This window comes from Chanodichthys erythropterus, chromosome 2 (assembly GCF_024489055.1).
Source record: "Chanodichthys erythropterus isolate Z2021 chromosome 2, ASM2448905v1, whole genome shotgun sequence".
Classification (NCBI taxonomy): domain Eukaryota; kingdom Metazoa; phylum Chordata; class Actinopteri; order Cypriniformes; family Xenocyprididae; genus Chanodichthys; species Chanodichthys erythropterus.
Genome location: NC_090222.1, coordinates 8,701,190 through 8,728,866, shown reverse-complemented (window position 1 = coordinate 8,728,866; position 27,677 = coordinate 8,701,190). Strand labels below are relative to the sequence as shown.

Genomic DNA, 27,677 nt, shown 5'->3' with positions numbered 1-27,677 from the left:
CTGCTGGGACTTAAAAGTGCCCGTAGTTGCAGAAACACCCATATATAGATAGATAGATAGATAAAGAAGCAGGGCCGTACGCAGGGTTTCATAATTAGGCCTACTGAGGTTACAAAATGTATTATGGATAATGTATAGCTAATGTATAATTTCCTTGGTGTACATATATGCATTTTAAGACGTTTTAAGGCCAACAAATTGGATAACAATAGCTTTATAACCATGTCAATAAATACGTGCACAGTTTTGAGGCAGCCTTAATCGCATGTTTGGTAATTTCATGACTTAATTTACAACAGAATAACGACGGTGCATGCCCGTATAGCTTCTTTTGCGCTTTAGTTAAGCTATAATTAAAGTAATATGCAGCGCGCGCAGCCGCATTTGCGGCTGATTGGAGTTTTACTGGCATAGCCTGACAACATCTCATCTGACCGCAGTTCACTGTTGTTCAATTGAAGCTACCTTTTCCGCGCTCGTTTGACTTGTGCCTGGCGCTGAGGCGAAGGTGGAATGCGCGTCTGAAAAGTGTCCCGTTTTTTGTGGTCGTAAAGAGACATTTCTTTATAAACGCGTTTTACTTGGCGATGTTTTAAAAACTATCTTTATTTTTTGATATTTTTTTATGTTCTGTTGGTGGTTTGTGGAGTAGCATCACCTGGGGGGATTAGACAAATGCTGAATTAGAGACGGTAAAAGTGAGTGGGTCCAATATATTGCTCTTAAAAAGTACAATGGTTACAATGTTTCCGACGCCCATATAATATATATATATTTCCTTGGATCTGACTGGGTGGGCAAGCTGTCAATCTGGGTGGGCCCACCCAGGCCCACCCGTAGCTCCGCCCCTGACAGAAACTGAAAGTAAAAACTGACTGAGATTTTGGCACACTGCATTAACAACGCATATTCTCTTATTAGAGACGATGAGAGATTAATTTAATTAATTTTCTTAATATTTCTCTTGTGGCCCAAAAAATAGTATTTTTCGTGAATCGAGAGGTATTTCATGTTAAACTGTTTCATGCCTCTTTTCTATAAAATAAAGACAGACATCCGAGACTAACTTGACTCTTCTTTTAAATAAACTTGTGAGGCCTACACACATTACATGTGATTGACCCATGTGTGTTCCCTTTTTACTGGGCCCCCACTACAAAAGAACATACAACAATTGTTCCTATCCTTTCTCTTTTTTTTATTTTTATTTTTTTTAACACAACTCAATTTCTGGTACAAACAAAGAACATTATATATATATAACTTGCCCTGTTCTGTGCGTGTTAATGCTCTACTGGTAAATGCTACTGGTTTACCTCCTTGCATGAGTGCAGCACCAAGGCCTCCATCTGAGGCATCACATTGGGTGGTAAGTTCTTCATCAGGGTTGTAATACTTTAACACTGGAGCATTTGCAATTGTTTCTTTTATTTTACAGAATGCCTCTTCATGCTGCACGGCCCATCTCCATTCACAGTCTTTACGGGTTAGCTGTCTCTACGGGTTAGCTGTCTCAGGGCCTCACACTGGTCTGAAAGATGTGCAAAAAACTTTGAGAGATAATTTACCATCCCTAGTATTCTCTGAACTCCTTTCACATCTGTTGGTTTCGACATGTGAGTTATTGCTCGGACTTTGTCGGGGTCTATTTTCAATCCATCTGATGTCAGGAAGTGTCCAATGTACGAGACTTCTCTTTGTTTCAGTTTGAGCTTGTCAGCATTTAGCTTGATACCTTTCTTTCTGCACCGCGCTAAAAATGCTTTCAGTTTTTTATCATGGTCTCTCTCAGCTAATTCTTGTGTCTCTCCTTGTCCTGTAATGAGAACATCATCAGCAATGATGTATATTCCTGGCAGGCCCTCTAATGCAAATTTGAGCTTCCTCTGAAAGATTTCAGGGGCCAGACTTATGCAGATGGGCATATGTAACCATCGATATCTTCCAAATGGGGAAGAGAATGTGGTGAGATTGCTGGACTCTTCCTCCAGCTTGACGTGCCAGAAACCACTTTTAACATCACACACTGTAAACACTTTGGCTTTAGACATTTCAGGGAGGATGTCATCTATAGTGGGTAGTGGGAAATGACTGCACTTTAAAGCTCTGTTCAAGGGTCGTGGATCTATACATACTCTAAGTCTGCCACTGGGCTTTTGTACGACCACCATATTACTAATCCAATTCATACTCCTCTCTACTGGTGCAATGATTCCTCTCCTCTGAAGATCTTGAAGCTCTTCCATCAAAGGTTTCATCATGGACACTGGAACCCTTCTTTTTAGGAGTTGTACAGGTTTTACAGTGTTGTCAATCTCAATTTTGTATTCTCCCTCTAGGCAGCCATCGTCCATGAATAGTGAATGGTTGACCATGAATGGTTGATGCCGATCTTGGCGTGCTCCTTGTCTGATGGCATGCACCTCTTCTACCACTGCACCTGCAATGGCTTTGCTGTTCTGCCACGACAGCTCCGCTGCTCTGCATATACATACGCACGTCTGTAGTGATAAATCTTTCTCACAAAGAAGTCTCTCTCTCAGTCCTTCGTTGTTAATTCCGCACACTATTCTGTCACGTATGAGTGAGTCTTTGATCTCTCCAAAGTTGCATGTTTTAGCGAGCATTCGTAACTCTGTGACGTAATTATCGATCGTCTGTTCAGCTCCCTGGCTTTTTAAGAATAATCGATAGCGCTCTACTGTCTCGTTTATACTGGGATTGCAGTGTTCATCAAACTTTGCAATGATGTTCGTTACCGTTCGTGCATCCACAGCCACATCTCTCATCAGAGTGTCCAGCAGTTCCTGACCGCTCTCGCCGATAAGGTAGTAAAACAACCTGGTGGCTTTAATCCATCCATCGTGCAGCTCTGTTCACATGCAGACCTCTGCTCTAATTCTAGACTTGTAAACAAACAATCTAAAAGTGCCCATGCTGCCACCATGTTTTATGCGTCTTTTCTATAAAATAAAGACAGACATCCGAGACTAACTTGACTCTTCTTTTTAATAAACTTGTGAGCCCTACACACATTACATGTGATTAACCCATGTGTGTTCCCTTTTTACTGGGCTCCCACTACAACAGAACATACAATTGTTCAAAAATTGTACAACAAGTGGGGAGTAAGCTATCTAACGAATATTTTATTGTCCTTGCAGCGCTTCGGTTATGTGGTAATGCGCTATGATATCGAGGGGCAAATGGGGCAAACTGAATTGCAATATTAATTTTAATATTAATTTAATATAATTAATATAATCTAATTTATAATTTAATAATATTAATTAATATTTAATATTAATATTAATATTCATCTACGGCGTCTTTTTTTAAGATATGCTCCAGCACCAGTAACTTAATTGAAATTTGCGTCAGGTTTGCACATGACAACACAAAAAATGAAACGGGACTTCATACCTTTATAATGAAATAGTGATCGCGAAATAAATCCAATCCGTTGCACTTGGGTAAAATGTCCATGTGTATCCATTGAAAAACATAAAAACAGTACTTTTTGTCCACAAAAGCATTAAATGAAATATTAATAGTCATAGCAAGTTTCACGAACAAAACTTTTAGCCAATGCCACGATGATCCTTTCCTTCTAGGGGTGTGACGAGACAGTTATCTCACGAGACGAGACGAGACTCAATATTGAGTTCACGAGACGAGACGAGACGAGACAAGATTTTTACACACTATTTTTAAGAAATCCTCAATGGCGAAATACATGATTAGAAAAAATATTCTGCAGGTGTATTTGAAATGTTTTAACTAATCATCTTGTAATGAATGTCATTTCAGTTCTACTTTCTGAGTATGAATTATCATATGCAGTAAAAGACAACAATACTCAAGTACTGTAAAAGGTTTTGCCACTAACTCAACTGACTGACTTCTCTTCTGTATGATTTCAGTCTCTTCAGACCTTACTGTACATGATTTATGAGCTTCTACAACTTTTGACCTCCTAACTGAACTCCTTTCCACAAACTGATCATAGAAATAAAAACAGTATAAATAAAAATGGTAACACTTTACAATAAGGTCTCATTTATTAACATTAACATATTAACCAACATCAACTAACAATGATCAATATATTTGCTACAGTATTTATTAATCTTTGTTTATTTTAGTTAATAAGAATAGTCATTCATTGTTAGTTGATGATAGTTCACAGTGCATTAACTAATGTTAACAAATGAAACCTTACTGTTTGTGCTTAATAAGATTAAGAGAAAACTGTTATTCATTTTTATGGTAACACTTTACAAGTTGAAACCATAATCGCACCCTCTCAATATTCAACTTCTTCTTTGATACAGAGCTAACTAACTACAATGCCCAGCCTAAAATAGCTTTCATATTGAGAGATATTTGCATTCATCAGGGAGCCGCTTTCAAAATTCGGGGTATTGAGATCTCGTTTGAATGCGCGCGCGCGTTTACTTTCACTTTCAGCGATCGTGCGTAACTCTTTAAATATGGAGCGGCGGCGACCGTTATCCAACTGAATTAAATGTTTTTTATTTAAACACAAAGCAAAAGGACAGTGGAGGCGTAATGTAAACGTAGCGGTGGCATATTCTTTCCTAATCATCCTTACACTCTGTCATGGCAACATCACGAGACAATAGGCTTGTTTGAGATGCGCCTAGCCTCGCCTGAAGTTCAGCCGAGAGTAGGCGGCTGCAGTTAGGGGAGGAGTGAAAAAAGTGCAGGCAAGACGAACAGTTCTCTGTTCTCGCAGTGGATCAGAACCTACGAGATCAAAGGCGGATATCGCGGGATTCACACTCGTGCGCTGTGTTGCTGATAAACTGGATGTAATTTAAGTTCTGTTGCTTTTATATGAAAATAAACATAATGAATACACCCAAAGTACTTGTCATTTATTTCCATTCGAAAGATGTGTGTATCAATCATTTTTACTTTAATTATAGACATGTTTTTATATATTTTTTTTATAAATGACGTTCGCATAACCCATAGAGAGATCACTGTGTCAGAGAGTTTGGGAATATTCACACATTATTTTTACACATAAAAACATGATATTAGAGTTTTAAAATCAAACATTTTAAATCAGATCAATACATCACGGTTGTTTAAACCAATAAGCTTTAAGCTGTGTCGTCAGCAAGTCGTTTCCCATCGTGCTTTTGGTCAGCGCAGTCGGTGGAGAGCAACTGCGCTCGACTGCAGAATCCGACACGTCCGCCTCGCACTCGCGAGAGGTTTTTGACACACGTCGGCATGACATCAGAGCAAGGCGGCCCACCCTCGGACACATTTCTAACCGGCATGCATCTCGCGGTGATCACCGGTGATCGGTTCTGCGCAGAATTTGCTCATCTCAAACAAGCCTTATTTTTCGCCTCGACAAGAAATCTCGTCACACTTTAGTCTCGCGAGATCTTGTGACACGAGATCTCGTCACACCCCTATTTCCTTCCGCATGCGTGCACATCTGTCTCGACCATTAACGCAGCAAACCATATTATTTTATAATTGTATAAAATAATTGAGAAAAAAGCACAAACACAGCAGAGATGCCTAATTCAGCGGCTGGAATTAGCTGAGGTAATATGACGGCTCACAGACAGCAGTGCGATCCACCTGTCACTCAAGAGACCACGCTCTTAATTATGCAGAACTTTAAGGCTTAATATAATTTAAACGGATGAATTATAAAAAAATTCACCCCCCTCAGAGTTGTCATGAAGGGCAACATTAGAAGTATAGACCAAAACCACAATTTGTACCAACCTGTAAACATGTTTTTTTCTGCTGTAAAATTGTCCAATTTAACATGGGACTCAATGAGATTTTGCTCTCTTTTGCAGCCTGTCCCTAGCGGCCAGTCAATGATTTGCAGTTTAAGTCACTTCCGTATTGGCCTCACGAGAAACTGGGGGAGGTTGCCGCTTGGTGTGCACACGCTGAACACGACTTTCTGCGCTCACGGGCAAAGGAGTTTCTTTGAAAGGCTCGCCCGCTCAACTGTGCGCGAGATAGAGTGGAACGGGGGAAATGAAGTTTACCCGGGCCTTAACCGCTCCAAATTTCAGTGGGCTGGAGCTGATGGTTCACATCGGGAAAAATCAATGGATCAGTTGGATACTATTTCAACATTTAAAAATAATAATAATAATAAAAACCTAAACTGGGACAGAAAGTAGATTTTGATAATGTCTAATATACAAATGCAATGCCTATAAAAGAAAGTCATTATGTCTGAAAACACTGTTCTCAGCAACAAAAGTCAATTTCAAATGAGCGTGAAATTATTTGCAGCTCAAAATTTTGTACGTCCAGAAGTGTTTATCTTAAGGTATTTTATATTTTTATTAATCTAATTATAAAGCAAATTAAATAAAAATATGTTGTCAGTGCACTACATATTAACTGGATCTATGCCTTTATTTCTGTATTCAAATTGATAGGAAAAGAGAAGGCCTAAGAGATTTCTTATCCACTGATGCAGGCAAAATCACACAGCAATACTTTGGTTAAACTCTAAACCATCAAAAATATAAAACAGACTGACACACACACACACACACACACACACACACACACACACACACAGAGAGAGAGGCAGAGTGAGATTAAAGGATAAGTTGGAGGCCGTACACCAGTTAGTTAAGCCAGAAAATTCAACAACATTTTAAACAAAAAAAGTCAAATCTAAACTGTGACAGAAAGTAGTCTTTGATTAATCATTAATGATTTTATTAATAAGGATTAATTTGTATTTAATTTATAATTCATGCAGTGAAGATTATAAAGTGTTTGATAACTTTATTAAATTTCTGTATATTTCCTAACTGTTCCCTTTCAAAGGCTACACTCAAAGCTGCGCTTTATTCAGCGCTATGGGAACGTCTTTAGTCGTGACCAGCTGTGAATATATGTGTAAAACAACGTCAATGAAATTGACCTATATTTATAGCCTTTTGCATGACGTCATTGGAATGCATCCTAGCGAGGCTATAATTAGATGTGCCACCTGTGCATCAGCAGGTCTTTTGTCTTCAGAGTCCACTTTGTGAAGTTGTGTGTAAAGTCTGTGTGTTTCAAAACAGTGCTATTACAGTCACCTGTCTTCTTTCTTTCCTCTACTCTGTTAGGAGTTAGATTCAATAGGCCTTGAAGCAGAACGTTTCTCTATGTTCCTCTTTCATTTCTGCTTGCTGCAACTGAATTGAACACTCACACACACATATATATATATATCTTATTGAGAGAAAAGTATGAGCGAGCAAAGCAAAGGGTGTGCGCCTCCGTGCTCGCATCCTATGTCCGACGCGGACAAACACCAGTATTGCTTTGTTTGTTTGGGGGAAGAGCATGCTGCTCTTGCGTTAGAAGGCGGCGAGTGTGAGCACTGTGATCTCTTCACAGTTAAAATGCTTCACGCTTGTTTGGCTTACTTCCAAGAGTCAGCATCCACTGTTCGTGGGGCTCGCAGATGGATGTGGCGGACAAGCGGGAGACGGGTCCTCCCGTTTCGCCTGCTCTGTCACCTGATCCACGCGTCCCTTCGCGCGATCCTGAAGCACGCTCCGGTGCTTCTTCAGTTCGCGCGGGGGATGACGAATCTCTTTTCGAGTGTGCTGCCTCTGAGCATTCCTCACATGATGATAAAGCTGTTGAGGAATTACTCGAGGTAGTAACTCGAGCTGTGGCCAGATTACAGCTAATCTGGCCACAGGAAAAAGAGACCCCCAAACGCTCAAAGTCAGACGATAGGTTTCTGTCCGGTGGCGTCTCAACGTCAATCTCTCCCCTTCTTTGAGGACCTCCATGATGAATTAACTAAATCATGGAGAAAACCGTATACTTCCCGGATCTTTGTGTCCTCGACATCGATTTATTCGACTATCGTGGGCGCTGAGGAACGGGGGTATATGACAATGCCCCAGGTCTCTCGCCTGGATCAGCATCGTCATTAAAGAAACCTAGCCTCCCCACAAAGCCCTGCAGAACCACCTCAGCGCTTGTTGGTAAAGCTTTTCAAGCTGCGGGTCAGGCTGGTGCTGCTTTGCACACCATGGCGGTGTTGCAAGCATATCAGGCTGACCTGCTAAAGGATTTGAGTGCGGGTACCACCATCGACGAGGAAGCGTTCTCAGAACTTCGTCGTGCCACAGATCTGTCTCTCCGTGCCACCAAGCAGACGGCCCGTGCTATTGCCCGTTCTATGGCTGCTATGGTCAGCATGGAGAGGCACCTGTGGCTCAATCTCACTGGCATTAAAGACAAAGACCGCGTCTTTATGCTTGATGCTCCAGTGACACCTTCCGGCCTGTTTGGCGACTCCGTCAACACAGTCGTCAACAGGTTTCGGGAGGTGAAGAAGTCTGAGGAAGTATTCGTGCAGTTCCTTCCTCGCCGCACTCAGGGGGAGGGGTTGGCCACCCAGCTCCAACCCGGTCCTTCCAAAAGAAGGTACAGAAACAAAGTGTGGCGAGTCAAGCTCCCCCTCGTAAGGATTGGGGACCGTCTCCACTACCGTGAAGCCGGGGCAAGCGACATCACTGTCACAAAAGCTGCAATCTCTGCTGGAGAAAGGGGCTATAGAACATGTTCCCCCTCTAGAGAGAGAGTCAGGTTATTACAGCAGATACTTCCTAGTTCCCAAGAAGGACGGTGGGCTGCGTCCAATCTTAGATCTTCGAGGCTTGAACCGTTCAGTCAAAGCTCTCAAGTTCAAAATGTTAACAGTAAAGATGGTCGTGTCGCAAATCCAACAGCCCTATCACCCCGCTGTGACGATTTGCATATATTATTAATCAATTTATGGGTGGAATATGAATACAATAATTCATAACGTCTTATGAATAATTATATGCGCATTCCAACCCAAGGGGGAATTAAACATATATGGTGAATTAATCACAACGAATTGTAATCACTCACATATATGATCAGTTCTAGTTTAATAATTATGTGGAAAGCTATCGGTCCGTCCAGCAAACCGGTAAGTTCCACAGACTCTTACGACAGAAATATTACCCTCTGGCCATGAAGATAAATTTCTATGGTAGCATCCAAACGTAAAGCCAGGATATTAGAATCAGAACGTTAAAGTGACTCGGTTGTTGCTAAATGAGCAAGTGAACAAAATAAGCATGGAGATGATATATTTAATATACAGAACGGGTAATACAAAGGTTATACGGATAAATGTACACAAGTAGATACAAATACATATAGGTGAAAGTAAAGGCAGAAACGAAAGAGATAATCAAAGCATGGCAAATTGCAACAGTTCACCTTTAAGAGCCAGCAAGGAAACTCAGTATTAAAAATCATAAAAACGTTATACTTGCATAGGTTCGTTGGGGTGCTTAGAGTTTCGGAGCGCTCGGTTTGATAGTTGTTTCTTCTTCCGGAGGTTGTTTCGGCGAAGTTTCAAACGAAGGTTTAACTGTTGTAATATGACCGGAAAAATAAAGAGAGTCCGTCTCTACGGCAGGAACTTGTGCAGGAAAACTTGTGCATCCAAAAGACGCGTGTTGTGGTATTTTAAAGACAACAGACCAGAACGCCTTACTGATAACGTCCTCCAATGATAGCGTTGCAATTTGGCGGTTCTCCACATCCCTTTGTCCTGTCCACGGTTAATTTATGGTATGTCAAATCGGTGCATTTTCTTCATAGTACTATTACAAATTGAACGATGCATTTGACAGAAATGTAACGTACATGGGTGAATAGCTCGGACTCACAGCTTTACGGAGAGGCCAAACTCGACAGGTGTCTCTCATCACATAAAGAAGATACACTTTCTACTCTAATACTATCGTTTAACATGAAAACTAACCTACTACAGTCAATCCTACGATTCTACATTAGTAACACATACATGCAACAAGCACCATAATGGCAGATACATTCATATTTGCAGGTATAATATTTGTGTATACAGTCTTTATGTAGGGCTTTGTATGTGTGTGTGTGTCTGTGGGTGCGTGCGTGTATTTTCCTTTTTTATGACCGTTTGGAATTCGGGCCTGTCTTTCGAAACCCGATCCGTGGCGTTCGTATCTCCTTTGAAGTCACGGAGGAGAGGTTTGGGACTTATCGAAATAGTCATAAAAAAGAGTCTCGTGATCCATTAGTGTCTGCCGGTCCGGAATCAATGTAAGATTTACAAACCAAAGTTTCCGCGAATTGGGACTTAAACACAGTTTATGGTGGGACCTGCTCATCCTTGAGACTGTGCAGACCCTACATCCCCCCTTCAGCCAGTGAGGTCCCCATGTGGATCTCGTTGGACGGTAGCGAGGTCGGATGGCACAGATGTCGGACAGCAGGTGGTCCCTACTGGTCCTCAGCCTTCGGGTCGTCAAAGGGAGAGTCCATTTCAATGAGATTTGGTGTGTTCTCCGTGTTGGTGCCTCCTCTCCTTGGTTTCCTCTTGAAACCCCAGGGAAGGGTAGGCAGGCACTTGTCCATGGACTCTTGCATCCCCTTCATCCTCTTGAAAAGGATGAAGGCTAGGCCCAGGGTCAGTATGTACCCGATTGCCATGGAGAGGCAAAGGGCTGTGTCCAGGCCTGGGCTATAGGTGAGCTGGTCAGGATGGGCAGTCGGGAGAGTGCTTGGAGGGCGTTGTCGACAGGAGTAATGTCAATTAACTGGGATCCCCCTTTCTCAATGCTCAGTTCCAGTCCTGGATCTAAGGCGTGATGGTGATTCCTGGAGGAGGATGGGATTTCCAGTTCTGACTGGTCCTCTTTGCTTGAGAGACAGTACACTGCCAGATGGCTGCGATGAAGGATGGAACCCAGGGGTACCTGGATCCACTTACTTGGATTGGGCAGGCTGACATGAGTGGCGGTGTTGTGCTGATTGTAGATTAGGATGGCAGCATGAGTGGGGGTGTGGATGAGCAGTCGATCACCCACAATCTCGGCTTGTGTTCCGATGACTGGGGTGCGAGGCTTGGCCTCGGCAGGGCAGCGTGTGTCGCTGGTCATGGGCTGCGGCCGGCCCATTCCTTCAGTGTGGCTTCTGAGGAAGCGCTGGTTTGGGCAGAAGTACTGAAAGTCTTTGGTGAAACTACACCTGCAACCGTGGGGAGCCAGACACAGCCGTGGGTTGCTGTTGTGGTAGGCCACCGCAACTGAGGTGTGGTTTTTTTGCGTGGGTGTTACGTTGCCGCCACCTGACATTGGCCATGTCTTTGGGTCTGCCAGTAGCAAAGTCCAGCACAGTTTGTGTGGGATACTGAGGAATCCTATTCATAGCCACTCTGTCCATAGAGAAGCTAACTTCTCGCAGCAGGTCTGTCAACAGAGCTATAAAAAGCTGATTTTGGGCAAGGTCATTCTGGAGGACTGTAAACAGTTGCTTCCTTGAGTTCACCGTTTGGATCAGCAGGAAACTGTGAGTATAGAGAACCACCACAATACCTTTCCGGGATTTGCAGGTGGTTCGTAGTGTTTGGCTCTGTGTTGCGAGTTGTTTTCTCAGTGGTAGGCGGAGCTTGTTGCGATGCTGATGAGGGGAGCAGGCTGTGATGAGACTCAAGTCTCCCGGTTGGTACAGGTGCAACGGCAGTGGCACCTGCCGTGCCATCAGTAGTTCCGTGGGGAACACCTGAGTTGACTCCTGTATGGTGTCTGTGATGGCCATGAGCATCAGAGGAGGTTTTACAGTCCAGTCTTTCTGGTCGACTGACCGTGGAAACGTGACTCCTCGGTTTTGCAGTGGAGCTCGGTGCTTTGCGTTTGCAGTCTGGACGTGACGGCAAACTTGACATCCTCTGGCGTGCTCTGCCACATCTTGCTGCATGCTGGGCCAGTACGCCACTTGTTTTAATGTCTCATGAGTGATTCTGGTGCCATGGTGTTTGGCACATGGTGTGTTGTGGGCGTACATCAGTTCACCCCCTTTTGGCCCTGTGGCAGTACAAGCTTTGGCGCAGTGAGGACATCAGGGACATATTTTAGAAAGTTCACTCCCACACGCAGCATGTGGTTGGACTCATGTAGTCGTTTGTGGCCAGGGGCCGTCGTGGGACCATATGCCGTGAACGGGAGGTTGGAGGGGTCTGAGTGGTGGCGCAAAACATTTCGCATGGAAGTGTTGGCAAGTTTGGTTGTCAGTGGCAGTGGCAGTAAGGCGGGAAATGTTGCAGGAACAGTCCGCTGGCTGCGGGTTGTTGTTGCCACACTGAGGGTGGGTGAATGGGGTGGGTGTGACCATAGCTTGTTATGCAGTGTGCCAGCCTTGGCAAGGGCATTAGTTTGGTCGTTCAAGCCTTTGTCACGCCCTGGTTGCTTTAAGCATCTTTTCACCTTTTCCCCGTAAGCGATCGTGTCGTGTGTTTGGGTGATGTCATCACGTGTTTGGAACATGTGTTGACGTTTCACCTGCTTGTTGCATTTAGTCTTGAAACCAGTTTGTTTCCAGCCCAGAAGATGGTATGTGAAACAAGATGTAGCATAGTGTGCGTCTGTGCACATGAGTCCTCTGATGTTATGGACAGAGGAGACTTGAAGGGTTATGAGGGTAGCTGCTGCTTCACCATACTGACGTGACTGGGGACCCCACCTGCCGTTCTGTGGTTGGCAGGGTTGGTTGTTTAACCATCGTACCCCTGCACTTGCCTGTAGGATGCCCTCATGGCTGTAGGAACGTCCATCGACGTAGGCCGTGGGCATTCCTTGGCACGCATTCTCTTTGAGGTACCTGTGACAGGTTGGTTGCTGTTGTTGGGGTACCATTATCTCAAGTGTCAATGCTGGTGTGCTGTTATAGCCGTTTTGGCAGGCAGCTGAATCTCCGCTCCGTGCAGACTTGTGCTTTCTGGCACGTCGTGGCAGTGGCACTTGCTGGTTCAGCTTCCTGAAGTCGCTGGTGGGTCGCCACTTGCTGTCTGGTTTGACAATGGACCAGGTAGGGACTGAATAGGTGCTGTTGCATGGGCAGGTGACACCTTTTTCTTCCATGAAACGACTAGTTTCCTGCACTGGTTCATGTGAGGCAATAGGACCATTGTACTGTTTGATGCAGGTGGGAGGAGTGTTTGGGTGTGTGGAAACACCCATTGTATGAAAGTTAGTGAGGCCACAGTCTAAAGAGTCTTTGGCAAATGACACTCTGGATTTGTTCAGGAACTGTTGAAGTTTTTGACAGTCTGCATCATTCTTTGGGACATTTGCATTTTTCTGGATCTGTTGGCCTTTAGGCTCAAACCTTGGGAATGGCTCCTCTGTTGTGGGGTTAGCTGTCAGGTTGGCTGTCAGTGGTGCAGCGCCTTTTTGAGTTTCGCAGGCAGGCTGGTCAGAGACTGTGGGTACTGCAAGGTGTTTGTCCTCCATCAGCTCCGTTCTGTGCACCTGTTCTGTGGGTACCAGTTTGATGGGGGTGATGGAGATGCTCTTGAAGGATGCTGTGAAACTTGTGTTGCTTAAGCTTCCTTCTGGGGCCATGGCAGCTGGTATTAAGTTAATGACTGTTAACCTGAGTTCAAAGTCATAGGGGCTGTGGTCCATTATCCATTCTAGATGATAGGCTTTGGGAATGCTGATGTCTGTGACCATGCATTCGTTGAGCCAACTGTGGACTACATAAGATGACACTTCAGTTAAGGGTGTGGCTTTTAGAGTGAGTCTAAGTTCCACGCCTTCAGGTGAAAGTGTGAAGGAGCCCAGCATGTGGCTTAAGGTTTGACCACATTGCCTGTTGAGCCAAACAGCACCCCCTTTGGTGTAAGGTGGTACTACAGTTTCCTGTGTGTGGAGCCAAACAGCACCCCCTTTGGTGTAAGGTGGTACTACCGTTTCCTGTGTGTGGAGCCAAACAGCACCCCCTTTGGTGTAAGGTGGTACTACCGTTTCCTGTGTGTGGAGCCAAACAGCACCCCCTTTGGTGTAAGGTGGTACTACAGTTTCCTGTGTGTGGAGCCAAACAGCACCCCCTTTGGTGTAAGGTGGTACTACAGTTTCCTGTATGTGGATCAGGATGCAGACCTCTTGGGTGGTCTGGCCTGACAGGAAGTTGGCAGTGTTGACAGGGACAACAGGAAGCTGTACAGTCATTGGGGCCCACAACAACTCATTTGCACTGTCCGTGTGAGCATTAGAGTGCATCAGGAGGTCTGGAAGGACCAGGAAGGGATGGGTTAAATGCCGGTTGTTCCATTTGCAGTTCAAAACGCAGATGTCCTTGACAGTCATCATGGTTGGCAGACGAAAGTCTAGTGGAAAGTGTGTTTGCTTGTTGACAAATGGGAGGTCCGGTGTTCCTTCACTGAGAGCACTTAACAGCGTGTGGCTGAAGGCTGAGTTGTCTGCCCACAGTGTGGGAATAATGTCTGTGGTTGTTAAGCCATTCAGCTGCAGGTCTGGTGTGACCTTGGGGCAGAAGGAGTCAGAGTCTGTGGTGAGCTGAAAGGTGCCGAGCAGCGAACTTGAACTTTGCCCTGGTGCTGAGACGGGGTTCCCGCGGCTAACTGTGGGGTTTCCCGTGACCTCTGTGACCTGACAGTCTGGCTCAGGTGACCTGGGTGACTGGAAAGGCAGCGGTTCTCGCACTTGAGCCCAAATTTTCAACTGTCGTAAGTCCAATAGGGGCTCAAAGCGATCTAGCAAGTCCTTGCCAATGAGCAGGGGAAACGTGTCCATCGGTGAGATGTATACGGGGTGTACCAAACTCATTGGACCGATGGTTAGATGAATGGGAGCTATTTGTTCAAGTTGGATCTCAGTTTGGCTGTATGACTGCACATTTAGCTCACATTTTTGTGATTTGAGAGCTCGATTTTGTTTCTTTGCTTCATGTCTGAGTCTTTCAAAAAGGTTAGTTGACATCAAAGTTAGGTCTGCTCCTGTGTCTACAAGGGCCTCAATCCTCACATCATTTTCCACAGTGATGGCTATGTACAGCTTTCGGGCCACCCCCTTTTCGATAAGGTTTCCTAGGAGTCTTGGTACCGGGGCTTGGGTGCTGACCGATAAGCAAGTGGGGCTGGTGTCATGTGATTCGTTTGGGAGGCAGACAACCAAAACAGCACTTTCTGGTACCGTGGCGTCCTGGTCGTCGGTGGGTTGATGTGAGTTGGTTTGCTCTGAGTGTGCGGTTGTTGGCTGAGGTGACTGTGTGATGAGGTCACTCGGTGATGCACTAACTGACTGTGGAGTAAGTCTCTGGTCGACTGTGGGTTGGGTGTGAGGTTGTGTCAAAGGGCTGTCAGGGCAGACGCTAGGGGCAGACCTTGCTTCTAGTCATAAGGAGTCTGACTTGTCCTTCTTGTCTTCCTTTTTGGGCTTTTTCTGGATCAGCTCTTTCAGAACTTTCAGAATCTCTGCAGACTCAGACATAACTGCGTTGCTCGGCTCCTGTGAGGGCTCGGACTTGGACTTGTTTGATGCACGTCGAGAGGCCTTCTGTCTTTGGCGATTGGGGCTTGGGGCTCTATCCGATGAAGGCCTGCCATTTCTGGGTCGCCGGCTGGTCTCCCATGTGGCACCGCCCCTTTGGTCGCTGGATGGATGTGGCTTGTCCCAGAATCTTTCAGAGTGTCCGCTCTGGTGCTTGGGACGGGCGCCCTCGTGGTGAGGCTGCCCTCTGCTGGCTGGGAACTGCCTTGCCTCTCGGTTAAACGGTCTGTCACTGTGTTGTGTGTGTGCGCCCTCTAGGGCCAGTTCTGGGTAGTGATCAGAGACCAGGTAGATGGTTGGATTTTTAACAGTCTTTTCAGATATGGCCCTTTGCTTGGAATAAGCTTTGTGGGCTAAATCTCGCAGCTGCTGAATAGACATAGTCCGTGGGCACGCCAGGACTCCCAGATGATGACTTACTGCAGGGTGCAGGTTTCTAAGAAACAAAGTCTTAAAGTTGAAATCTTCCTCCATTCCTGGCTCGTTACGTGCTCCGAAGTAGGCCTTTCGTATGCGGTTGTAATATGCTTGTGGGGTTTCCAGTCGGCCCTGTTTAAGATCCATGGCCGCGAGGAGCCCTTGGTCCGATTCAGGGTCAGAAAACTCCTTGATCAGAGCCTGTCGCAGCAGCTGGTAGTCTGACTTGACAGCTTCTTGCTGCCGATCCAGGAAGCTGCGCACGTCACGGCTGGACGTGATGCGGAGTAGATACAACTTGTCCCATGCACTCACGTTGGCCACATTTTGCAACAGGAAGTCAATGTCTTGCAAGTACGCGTGCACGTCGACACCCCCTGCAGGGTTTGGAGTGAAAGTGGGGATATTCTTGCCATAGCCATGCCATAGCTCGCGGCGCGGCTTTTCTGGGGTGGCTCCCATCCTTTTGCTCCTGACCATGGTTCGTGGGGGCTGAACGTTTTGGGCAGTGGGCTTTCACCCCCCTCACGAACCAGGGACTCTTGACTGGGGCACTTAGGCCCAGGGGCCAGAGGGAGCTGCATGGCATGCGAGTCCCCTCCCAAGTCACTTTGCAGTTTATAGGAGTGTTTAAGTTCTCGGTGCACAATGTCCAATTCATCTTTTAAATGGTCTCTTTGCTGCCTCAGGGCAGTAATCTCGCTTCGGGCCTGTCTAAGGTGATTTTCACAGGCCCGAGCTTTAGCATCTCTTTCTTTCAGTTCAATCTCGGCTCTTGCTAGGAGAGCTTCGCCATGCTGGAGCTTTCCAGTTAGTTCCTTTCTGGCTTGCTTCTCCATCTGCTCTCTGCGCCCCGTCTCCAAGTGGAGCTCTTCGAGGGCCTTTTGGAGTCTCTCGACTTCCTCTTGTGGTTCAGGATCAGATTCCTCCGTCGTCCCACGCTGCTCCGGGGTCTCGAGGAGTAGCTGATCAAGACGACGTTGGGTCTGAGCCTGGTTCCTCCGGGCTTCCTCAGCCTGGAGCTTGAGTGCTGCGACTTCCTGCTCCAGAAGTGCGTTGCTCCTTTCGTTGAGCTTTGCCTGGGCGATGAGGTTGTGGGCGAGGCCTCCGATGAGTCTTGCCCATTCTTTGTGACTGTAGCTCTGCATCGGATCGTGGGCCATCAGTCGATTCAAGTCCCCGTCCAGCTGCTCGCGGCTCAGGTGCTGGAGGTCGCCGGCGGCGTTGGGCAGGAATGGGTTGGTCATGACGCCCAGCCAGGTCTCGAGATGGTCCCAGTGGGTGTCAGGACTGGATGCTCGCGACATAGTGGCTTTTACTGTTGACGAGAGAAAGACAGCACAACAAAGACAAGAACCAATGCAAGCTTGTGCAGGGATTAGCGGTTACGTAATACGTAATTAGATAATTCTTTTGTGTGGTTCCAGTTAACTGGTGCAGACAGTTAGTGGAAGGTAGGTTCGACACTTAATTGTCAAACCAAGAAGGACCACGTAGGTCAATTTGTGTGAGTGAGCGTCGGATTTAACTATAGATTTTGACGGGGTAGTTCTAAGAGTCCTTCGGTGACTCTCGCTGCTCGGTCGTCTATCTATTACTCAGTTTTCCGTGGTGGCTCTCACAGGTTCTGCTTCTACGTGAACTGAAAGAAACAAACACAGCAGAAAAGCAAACAGAACAGAGTGTGATGGATGCAATTAAGTGAGGAATAGAGCAGAAACAAATAGAAAGGAATAGAAGTAGAATAGCAATAAAATAAAATGCGAAGGGCTGGAGGGGAGAAATGAACTTCAACTTCCTATCACCGCTGGGTTTATGACGGGGCCAGGCGAGTGCACTGTTGCGTCATAAAACCTAGAGGGATGGTATTGATCGAGAGTATAAGGGTCGCCCGCACCTAAATAATCGAAGAATATGTAATATTCTGTGGCTTTCAATTAGGTGAAGTGACTGTATGTCACTAATTTAGGCCTGGGTGAATCGTGGGTGCTCAGATGAGAACTCAATGGCAGGCAACCTTTCCTAGGCGTTCAAACACCCGACTGCGGTGTCCGTGGCAACCTGTCCCCTTTGTAACACGGTGCAACCTCTCAAACAGGGAACATCAGCACAATTGCGCACTTCGGCAAGGTATTTGCGCCAACGGCCAGGTGACCGGTCAAAATTGAGTTTTCCCTGAACCCAGAGTCTGTCCCCTTTACGGGCAGTTACTCCAAACGGGCGGTTCTGTCGTGCAGAAGCCTGAGCAGGGAAATTAAACAAAATTGCCGTTTGTGGTCAATCTGGGCTCGTTGCCTCCCTGTACCAGATACACAACTCGCTGGTGTCCTTGCGTGTTGCCCGTGATACGAGGTCAGAATGTCCCCGATTCACACACAGTTAGTGCAAAAACCGCCAGGCCAGGCAGCTCCACTCACTGGAACTCACTGGGTCGACCGTCAACTCACCACCAGGCGGTGAAGGGCCTTATCTGCGAATACACAAGTGGTCACACAAACACAGCTTAATTGTAATTTTAAATCTCAGCTTAAATCTTGTTTAAACCAAATTTAAATAATTAAGTGTGTATGACAAAAGAAAATGAGCCTACAATGACAGTCCGAATGAACTAGTTAAACTAGACCTGAAATGAGCCAAAGAGGGTAAAAGCAAACAACATAGTTCAGATGCACTTGATTCAAACTTGAATTAAATCTTGTTCAATCAAATTTAAATGAGTGCGTAGAATAACAGAATGGGAAAAAGACAGGAGAAAGCCTTCCCTATTTGTGATTCTTCATAAAGAGAATTGCTTGTTGATGAGCAAAATGCCAACTGGTTGACACTACTTTATTTTGAAATTCAATTAAATGTTATTTAATTAAATTTAAAATAAGTGTATGAAACAAGGGAGGCTTGGGTGTGTGCGTGAATGTTATTGCTAGGCAATAACAAACAGGACACAGGGCTAAGAGTGGATGAAATAAAGCATTAAGTGATACAAGGGAAAGAATTTCCGAAGTAAATAAAACTAAGGAAATAAAGAGCAAGAAAAACAAAACAAACAAAAAATTAAAATAAAAAAAATAAATAAATAATAAAATTAAAACCTAACTAAAATAATAATGATAACTCAAGAGAACGAGAGAGGGAGAAGAACCAACCAAAAACGAAAATGAGTTAAATCCAAAGAGTAGAATAAAATAAAATAAAGATCAAATAGACTAGAATAGACTAGAATAGAATAGGATAAATCTGTGACCAAGGAACAGAGGCTAGGAAAGGACACACAGATGGCAGGGAATTGACTTCCGGGGACGTCCACAAGGGGGAGCACTTCCAGGAAGTGAATTCTCTGGTTGGACGGCAACTTAATTCAAATTAAAGATTTAAAACGTGTTTAAACCAAATTTAAAACGTGTTTAAACCAAATTTAAATAAGTAAACCACATTCCAAAAAAAAAAAGATTGAAAAGCATAACCATCAACAAAGTTCTAACAGCAACGTTGAAGTAGTCACGGGGAAATTTGGAGACAATTCAATTCAAAGTATGGCGAGCAGCTTTAACTCGGAACGTCCACGCAGTGGCGTTGCTGAGTCAACACAACAATGAAGTAGGGAGGGGTGCCCCACCTGGACAGACTGCCCTCTGGCGTCTGGTCAGGGTTACTGCATCCACCTCCGTGATATTTTTAAATTAGCGTTACGGCTGATTTAACTGCACATATCACAAATATAAACTTTTTAGAATCTCGGCGGATTCTTTCGTAAATATATATGTACCGTTTTACTCACGAATACACAACTCTGGGAATCAGTCCCTTTGGTGCAAACTTTAATGCACGAGGATATGTAACTTTTGCGGGGTTCGCCGCTATTACAGGTCACGCTGGATCAGGGCGTTTTTCGACTGGCTCCAACCTTTACACATCAATCGATAAACCAGATTAACTGCTCACCGATTAGATTTGTAAGGGGGATCACGTGGTTTGGGTAGCTAGGCCAACGACGTAACCCAGGAGCGGCAGCTATATTTTGAATTATTGGACGACACACATAATTCAATTACAATAGCGGCAGATAAGGCCTTTGGAAATTGGTAGGAATCTCGCTACACAATCTCGTTTCAGAACGCGCTTTAATGACGATTCAATTCGTTTCATTCAAGCGGAAATTAATATTCAAACTGTAACTTACTGCAAAGATTGTTGTCCTTCACAGATAAGAGCTTGAAATACTAATGGACTGCAGTGTATTTCACGTTCAACCATTTACTACCGTGTTTTTAGACACAAAGTAGTTTGTTAACGTATCTTCAAAGTGAGGGACGCGTGTCAGCTCACTTAAGTATATAGCGCGCGTTACACATCAAATCATACAAATTTATTCTGGATTGCTCATACATCAAAACCAAGTTTAAAACGTTCCCCGCGTTACTCCACCAAATATATGTGACGATTTGCATATATTATTAATCAATTTATGGGTGGAATATGAATACAATAATTCATAACGTCTTATGAATAATTATATGCGCATTCCAACCCAAGGGGGAATTAAACATATATGGTGAATTAATCACAACGAATTGTAATCACTCACATATATGATCAGTTCTAGTTTAATAATTATGTGGAAAGCTATCGGTCCGTCCAGCAAACCGGTAAGTTCCACAGACTCTTACGACAGAAATATTACCCTCTGGCCATGAAGATAAATTTCTATGGTAGCATCCAAACGTAAAGCCAGGATATTAGAATCAGAACGTTAAAGTGACTCGGTTGTTGCTAAATGAGCAAGTGAACAAAATAAGCATGGAGATGATATATTTAATATACAGAACGGGTAATACAAAGGTTATACGGATAAATGTACACAAGTAGATACAAATACATATAGGTGAAAGTAACGGCAGAAACGAAAGAGATAATCAAAGCATGGCAAATTGCAACAGTTCACCTTTAAGAGCCAGCAAGGAAACTCAGTATTAAAAATCATAAAAACGTTATACTTGCATAGGTTCGTTGGGGTGCTTAGAGTTTCGGAGCGCTCGGTTTGATAGTTGTTTCTTCTTCCGGAGGTTGTTTCGGCGAAGTTTCAAACGAAGGTTTAACTGTTGTAATATGACCGGAAAAATAAAGACAGTCCGTCTCTACGGCAGGAACTTGTGCAGGAAAACTTGTGCATCCAAAAGACGCGTGTTGTGGTATTTTAAAGACAACAGACCAGAACGCCTTACTGATAACGTCCTCCAATGATAGCGTTGCAATTTGGCGGTTCTCCACATCCCTTTGTCCTGTCCACGGTTAATTTATGGTATGTCAAATCGGTGCATTTTCTTCATAGTACTATTACAAATTGAACGATGCATTTGACAGAAATGTAACGTACATGGGTGAATAGCTCGGACTCACAGCTTTACGGAGAGGCCAAACTCGACAGGTGTCTCTCATCACATAAAGAAGATACACTTTCTACTCTAATACTATCGTTTAACATGAAAACTAACCTACTACAGTCAATCCTACGATTCTACATTAGTAACACATACATGCAACAAGCACCATAATGGCAGATACATTCATATTTGCAGGTATAATATTTGTGTATACAGTCTTTATGTAGGGCTTTGTATGTGTGTGTGTGTCTGTGGGTGCGTGCGTGTATTTTCCTTTTTTATGACCGTTTGGAATTCGGGCCTGTCTTTCGAAACCCGATCCGTGGCGTTCGTATCTCCTTTGAAGTCACGGAGGAGAGGTTTGGGACTTATCGAAATAGTCATAAAAAAGAGTCTCGTGATCCATTAGTGTCTGCCGGTCCGGAATCAATGTAAGATTTACAAACCAAAGTTTCCGCGAATTGGGACTTAAACACAGTTTATGGTGGGACCTGCTCATCCTTGAGACTGTGCAGACCCTACACCGCACTTACACAAAATGCATGGATGCAGCACTGGCTCCATTGCGACTTCAGGGCATTCGCATTTTGAACTACATAGACGACTGGCTAATATTAGCGCAGTCGTGAGAGATGGCATTAAAACACAGAGATGTCGTTTTAGCTCATCTGGTTTCTCTAGGGTTGAGACTCAACGAGAAGAAAAGCGTTCTCTGTCCAACCCAGAGAACGACATATTTATGGATCGTTTGGGATTCGACCACGATGTGGGCACAATTGTCTCCCGCTCGAATCGAGACTATTCTAAACACCCTGAACAATGTCAGGCTAGGCCAAGATTGCACTGTGCTTCAGTATCAAAAAATGTTAGGTCTCATGGCATCAGCATCCTCGGTAATCCCTATGGGCCTGCTGCATATGAGACCATTTCAGTTGTGGCTCAAAGCCAGGGGATTTCATCCAAGGGCCAAACCCCTGAGGCAAAAAAGGGTTATGCGCCGCGGGCTTCGAACCGTATCTATGTGGCTCAGACCCCGGTTCCTCACCTTGGGTCCCACGCTAGGGGCACCATGTCGTCGCAGATTGCTAATGACAGATTAGCTGGGGGCTGGGGAGCGGTCTTAAATGGCCGTCCAGCCCAAGGGGAATGGGAGGGCCATCAGCTCGTCTGGCACATCAACTGCCTAGAGCTAATGGCTGTATTTCTGGCCCTGAAATACTTTCTCCAGCAGCTGAGAGGCTGCCATGTCCTAGTGTGGGTGGACAACACAACAGCAGTTTCTTATATAAATCACCAGGGAGGTCTGCGTTCACGCCATCTAAACAAGATAGCACGACAGATTTTCCTCTGGGCCCAGAACAAGTTCCTGTCATTGAGGGCAGTGTACATTCCTGGGTACCAGAATGTGGGAGACGATTTACTGTCCAGACAGAAACTACTGAGCGGGGAGTGGAAACTTCACCCCGACATAGTGAAACAGATATGGCTGAGATTCTACGAGGCGGAGGTGGACCTCTTCGCCTCCCATCAGACAGCGCAATGTTCCCTTTACTTCTCTCTGAGTCACCCAGCCCCCTTAGGTCTGGATGCGATGGCACATACATGGCCTTCAATGCGCCTGTATGCCTTTCCTCCAGTTGCTCTGCTCTCTGGAGTTCTAGCCAGGGTTCGCCAACAAGGGATTCGCCTCTTACTGATAGCGCCACATTGGCCGAACAGAATATGGTTCTCGGAGATAATATCTCTTCTCGACGGCTCACCCTGGGCGATACCGAGCAGGAGGGACCTTCTGTCTCAGGCGCAGGGGACAATTTCATCCCCAGCCAGAGATGTGGAATCTTCATGTTTGGCCCTTGAGGGGAACCAACTGAGGGACACCTCAAGTTATCAAGACTATTTTAAATGCTAGAGCTCCCTCTATGCCAACAAATGGGGTGTCTTTGAAAGATGGTGTACTGCACACTGCAGATCCAGTAAACTGCCAAATTGCTACAGTTCTGGACTTCCTGCAGGAAAAGTTATCGACAGGTACATGCCCCGCCACTCTCATGGTTTATATGGCCGCTCTCTCGGCATCCTCATCCTGACTATCTGCCTAAGGTTCCTTTCTCAAACTTGCATCCGGTCACTCTTGAAGCCTTCTGCCCTCCGCCATTCACAACGCCGGAGCAGGAGAGATTTCACAGACTTTGTCCAGTCCGTGCTTTTCAGACTTATGTCCACTGCACTAGCCAGTGGCGTAAGTCAGAGCAACTGTTTGTTTACCATGGCGGCCATAACAGGGGTGCGGCCGCCATGAAACAGACCATGTCACATTGGGTGAGAGATGCTACTACCCTTGCCTATGAGGCACGTGGTCACACTTCGCCAACAGGCATCAGGGCTCATTCCACCAGGGGGGTCGGCTCCTCTAGAGCTTTGGCGGAGGGCGCCCCCTTACAAAATGTTTGTGATGCGGCGGGTTGGTCCTCTCCGCACACATTCATAAGGTTTTATAGTTTGGATGTTCATGTCACTCCGGGTTCTCATGTCCTTGAGTCTACATCACAAGCTAGTGTCTGAGACTTTCTGTGCTTGTGACACACTTCACAGCCAGGGGGTCCGGACACACAGTGCGGCGGCATGGGTATTCTCGTTCCCATAGTGCTGAATAAAGCGCAGCTTAGAGTGTAGCCTTTGAAAGGGAACGCCCCGGGTTACTTCACTGTAACCCTGTTCCCTGAGAAGGCAGGAACAAGAAGCTGTGCTTCTTTGCCGCACTGAGGTGTCCCTGGACTGCTCTTCAGACAAAATATCTGCTGATGCACAGGTGGCACATCTAATTATAGCCTCGCTACGACGCATTCCAATGACGTCACGCAAGGCTATAAATATAGGTCAATTTCATTGACGTTGTTTTACACATATATTCACAGCTGGTCACGACTAAAGACGTTCCCATAGCGCTGAATAAAGTGCAGCTTCTCGTTCCCGCCTTCTCAGGGAGCAGGGTTACAGTGAAGTAACCCGGGGCGTTCCTAACTGAGCCCCTCCTACATGCCTATTTCTAAGGCTTTACCCATATTTACTGGCCAACAACTCTGTTATGTGTGTTTAGTTTCATGAAATCTGAAGTATGCTAAGTCTCTAAAACACCCATAACGCTATGACTTTTTACTCACAATAGTCAGATCCATGTGATTGGCCTCTTACATTGAACACACAGCTGAAGTTTAATCAAAATCAGTCAATGTATGTTATAACACACTTCCTGTTTCCCCTTTTCACCATAAATTTGTTGCCTCGTGCAGCCAAACTGTTCAAGATATCAAAAATATCAACATCCAGTGCAAGCGTTTTTCAAACAACCCATAAACCCATAATGACTTGTTGGGCTGGCATATTACTTGAGATTGTGAAAGTTGTTTGGCGTAATGAGATCTATAAGCAGGGGTGTAGTTTGTGGGGGGGATGGGGGGGAGGTAACCCCCCCAATATTCAAATCCATCAGTTACAACCCCCCCAATATTTCAACATGACAATCACAGTAGATCTATATTAAAATATGTATAATTCATTTATTTTGTAACAATAATTTTGTTTGTAATCGAATATGTGTTTGTCATAATAAATTAGTCAAAAAAATACCCCCCCCCTCCATTGAACCGATTGGTAACGCCCAATCAATGCGCATCGCACTTTCACCAACACAACGCGAGTGGAGCTCTACTGTTTGAATGAAAGAGAGCGGGTAGCACCAAAAATGAAGAGAACCACTGCCCAGCCGACTATATTAAACTTCTGTTCAAAGAGGGATGTTAAAAAGAATAAAGCATGTACTGAGAAGGAGGTATGAAAACATTGTAATAGCTAAGTACACTCTACATATATTTTAGCTAGCTAATCCATTGCAATTTAGCCATAACTATCAGTGTAACTGTAACCACTTACTAAAACCGCCGTCTATTTTGTTACTTCATTTTTCAATAGCGTCTTATCAATGACAAAAGTATTCACATCGGTGTTTGTTTTCTTCCTTAATTAATCTGACTTTTGAATGAATTGGCTGAATGAACAATTTAAGTAGCTCACTCATTAAAACATCGAATCGCTGCCACCTACTGGCAGTTTCAATATATAACAATTTATTTCTTTTTAGAATCACTCCGTTATGTTAGAATTTGATGAATGGTTATACATAAATTCCATAAAGTTAAGATAGATAGATAGATAGATAGATAGATAGATAGATAGATAGATAGATAGATAGATAGATAGATAGATAGATAGATAGATAGATAGATAGATAGATAGATAGATAGATAGATAGAGAAATAAATTATCCAATAATGCTACACCTAAAACAGACTTTTAAATTAAAAAAATAAATAAATAACAGGCAGCATACCAACGCTCAACCCCCCCCCCCACCCCCCCGCCAATGTTGAAACCAAATCTACGCCCTTGTCTATAAGTATATGAATTTTAGTTACTGTAGGTGAAAAGGGGTGCGCTACAGCCAATACCATATAAAAGGGTACGCCACAAAGCCCCACCATGACCCTCCCATGTCAACTTGTGCCTGGCCCTGAAAGCGCCCGAAAGGTTGAATTTTTTACGTCAGAAAAATAATAGAGCTCTTCAAACTTTAGGTCATGGGCCCTAAATACATTTAAGGTGCTTTATACAATTGGCACCTTTGCCTCTATCATTCTACAACACAAACACCCATACTCACTTTTAATACCAATGCCTAGACACCTTCACATGTACAGTACAAAAGTGGTATCAATAAACACACATCACCTAGCCAGGTCATTAAGATCCAATCTGCCATCTTTGTTTTTGTCAAAAATCTTCATCTGCAAGACAAAAAACAAAGTGCTCATGTTTAGAAAAATGTTGAACATTTTTTCTAGACTCAAATAAGGAAAATGAACAGAAACACATAAACTTGTATAACAGCACTTGCTCTCATTTTACACACTATGGGTCTCATTCATGAAACATTCGTAAATATACGAGTAAATATGTGAGTGATTTGTGCGTAAACAGACTTTCCCGAAAACTCTCCTCCTGATTCACAAATACTTCGTAAACGTCAGAAGTGATAGTGAAATGTGTGTGTGTTAATGAATTCCAATCAGTCGTAAATGGGACGCGCGTGCACGTTCATTCTCAATTACCATAAATCCCGCCCATTAAATCCGACTGACAACTATATATGGGCATCATTTCATGACACCAAATGAAGGATTTTGGCCATTTTATAGGAAACAAGTTCCATAGTTTGCCCAGCCCTATTGAAATCAATTCATTATTTGATTTAAGTGCTCCGTTTGCAGATGCTATAGGTGCGTTCACGCGGCCTCGTAATTCCTGTAGTTACAAGATTCTAGCTTGTAAAAAGCGTTCACGTCCTCGTAGAGTTCGTAATTACAGTTTGTAAGCTGGGAGTTTTCTGAAAGCTCCCACATGTAACATGTGGCCACTATACCATTTCAAGATAGCGGTAAATACAAGGTGACGTGAACGCAGCTTATTTCTGGCTCTCACAACAAAAGTAAAAAGAAAAAACGTATGTGATTACTATATATAATATTTTTTTTCATGGTGTAAATATGTACCTTATTAAGGTGAATTAAAATGCAGCCTTATTAATGAGCAAAACGTTCGGATGTTAAACGCACTATTTACACGTGACTGGGTGCAGGTGTAGATTTCTTTCGTACCAACTAACATTTGGAAAATACGAACATTTTAATGAATCCGAAAATTTACGCCAGAACCACTTTACACACGATTTACACAAAAATTCGTTCTGCTCTTGTTTCATGAATGAGACCCATTGTCAGTTTCTAAATGAGCACTTATCACTAGAGTCCTTTAAAAAAAGATGTACACCGATATTAGGGGGATAGAATATACAGTTTGCACAGTATAAAAACTATTATGTCTATGGAGAGTTCCTGTAAACCACATAAACTTAGTGTGTGTGTGCGTGCGTGTGTGTGTGCGTGCGTGTGTGTGTGCGTGCGTGCGTGCGTGCGTGTGTGTGTGTGTGTGTGTGTGTGTGCACGTGTTTTTGTGATTTATGAGAGGACACAAATTTGTATAATGACATAGGTATTATACTGGTATTATGACATAAACATGAAATATGAGGACATTTAATGAGTCCTCATATTTAAAATAGCTTTAAAAACATACTAAACAATGTTTTATTACAAATGTAAAAGTGCAGAATGTTTTCTGTGATGGGTAGGTTTAGGAATAGGGGTAGTGTAGGGGGATAGAACGTACAGTTTGTACAGTATAAAAATCATTACGCCTATGGAATGTCCTCACTTTGATAGCAAAACAAACCTGTGTGTGTGTATGTATTCATAGACAACAAATAAAAATCATACAGATGACATACAGACCAATTATAGTGTCTGAAAATCAACATGTTATTAAGCTGTGAATATTTCACTTGAAAACATATCACTTT

At 44.2% G+C, this 27,677-nt stretch overlaps 1 protein-coding gene across 2 annotated transcripts in view; it reads right to left on the bottom strand.

Moving 5' to 3' along the window:
* The window catches only part of scgn (secretagogin, EF-hand calcium binding protein), a 190,671-nt gene that overhangs the window by 112,419 nt on the left and 50,575 nt on the right, over positions 1-27,677 (bottom strand). For both annotated transcript variants that reach the window (XM_067392248.1, XM_067392237.1), the window contains one exon: positions 25,991-26,046. In XM_067392248.1, coding sequence (XP_067248349.1) covers positions 25,991-26,046 — 56 coding nt within the window. The remainder of the gene's footprint in view (positions 1-25,990; positions 26,047-27,677) is intronic.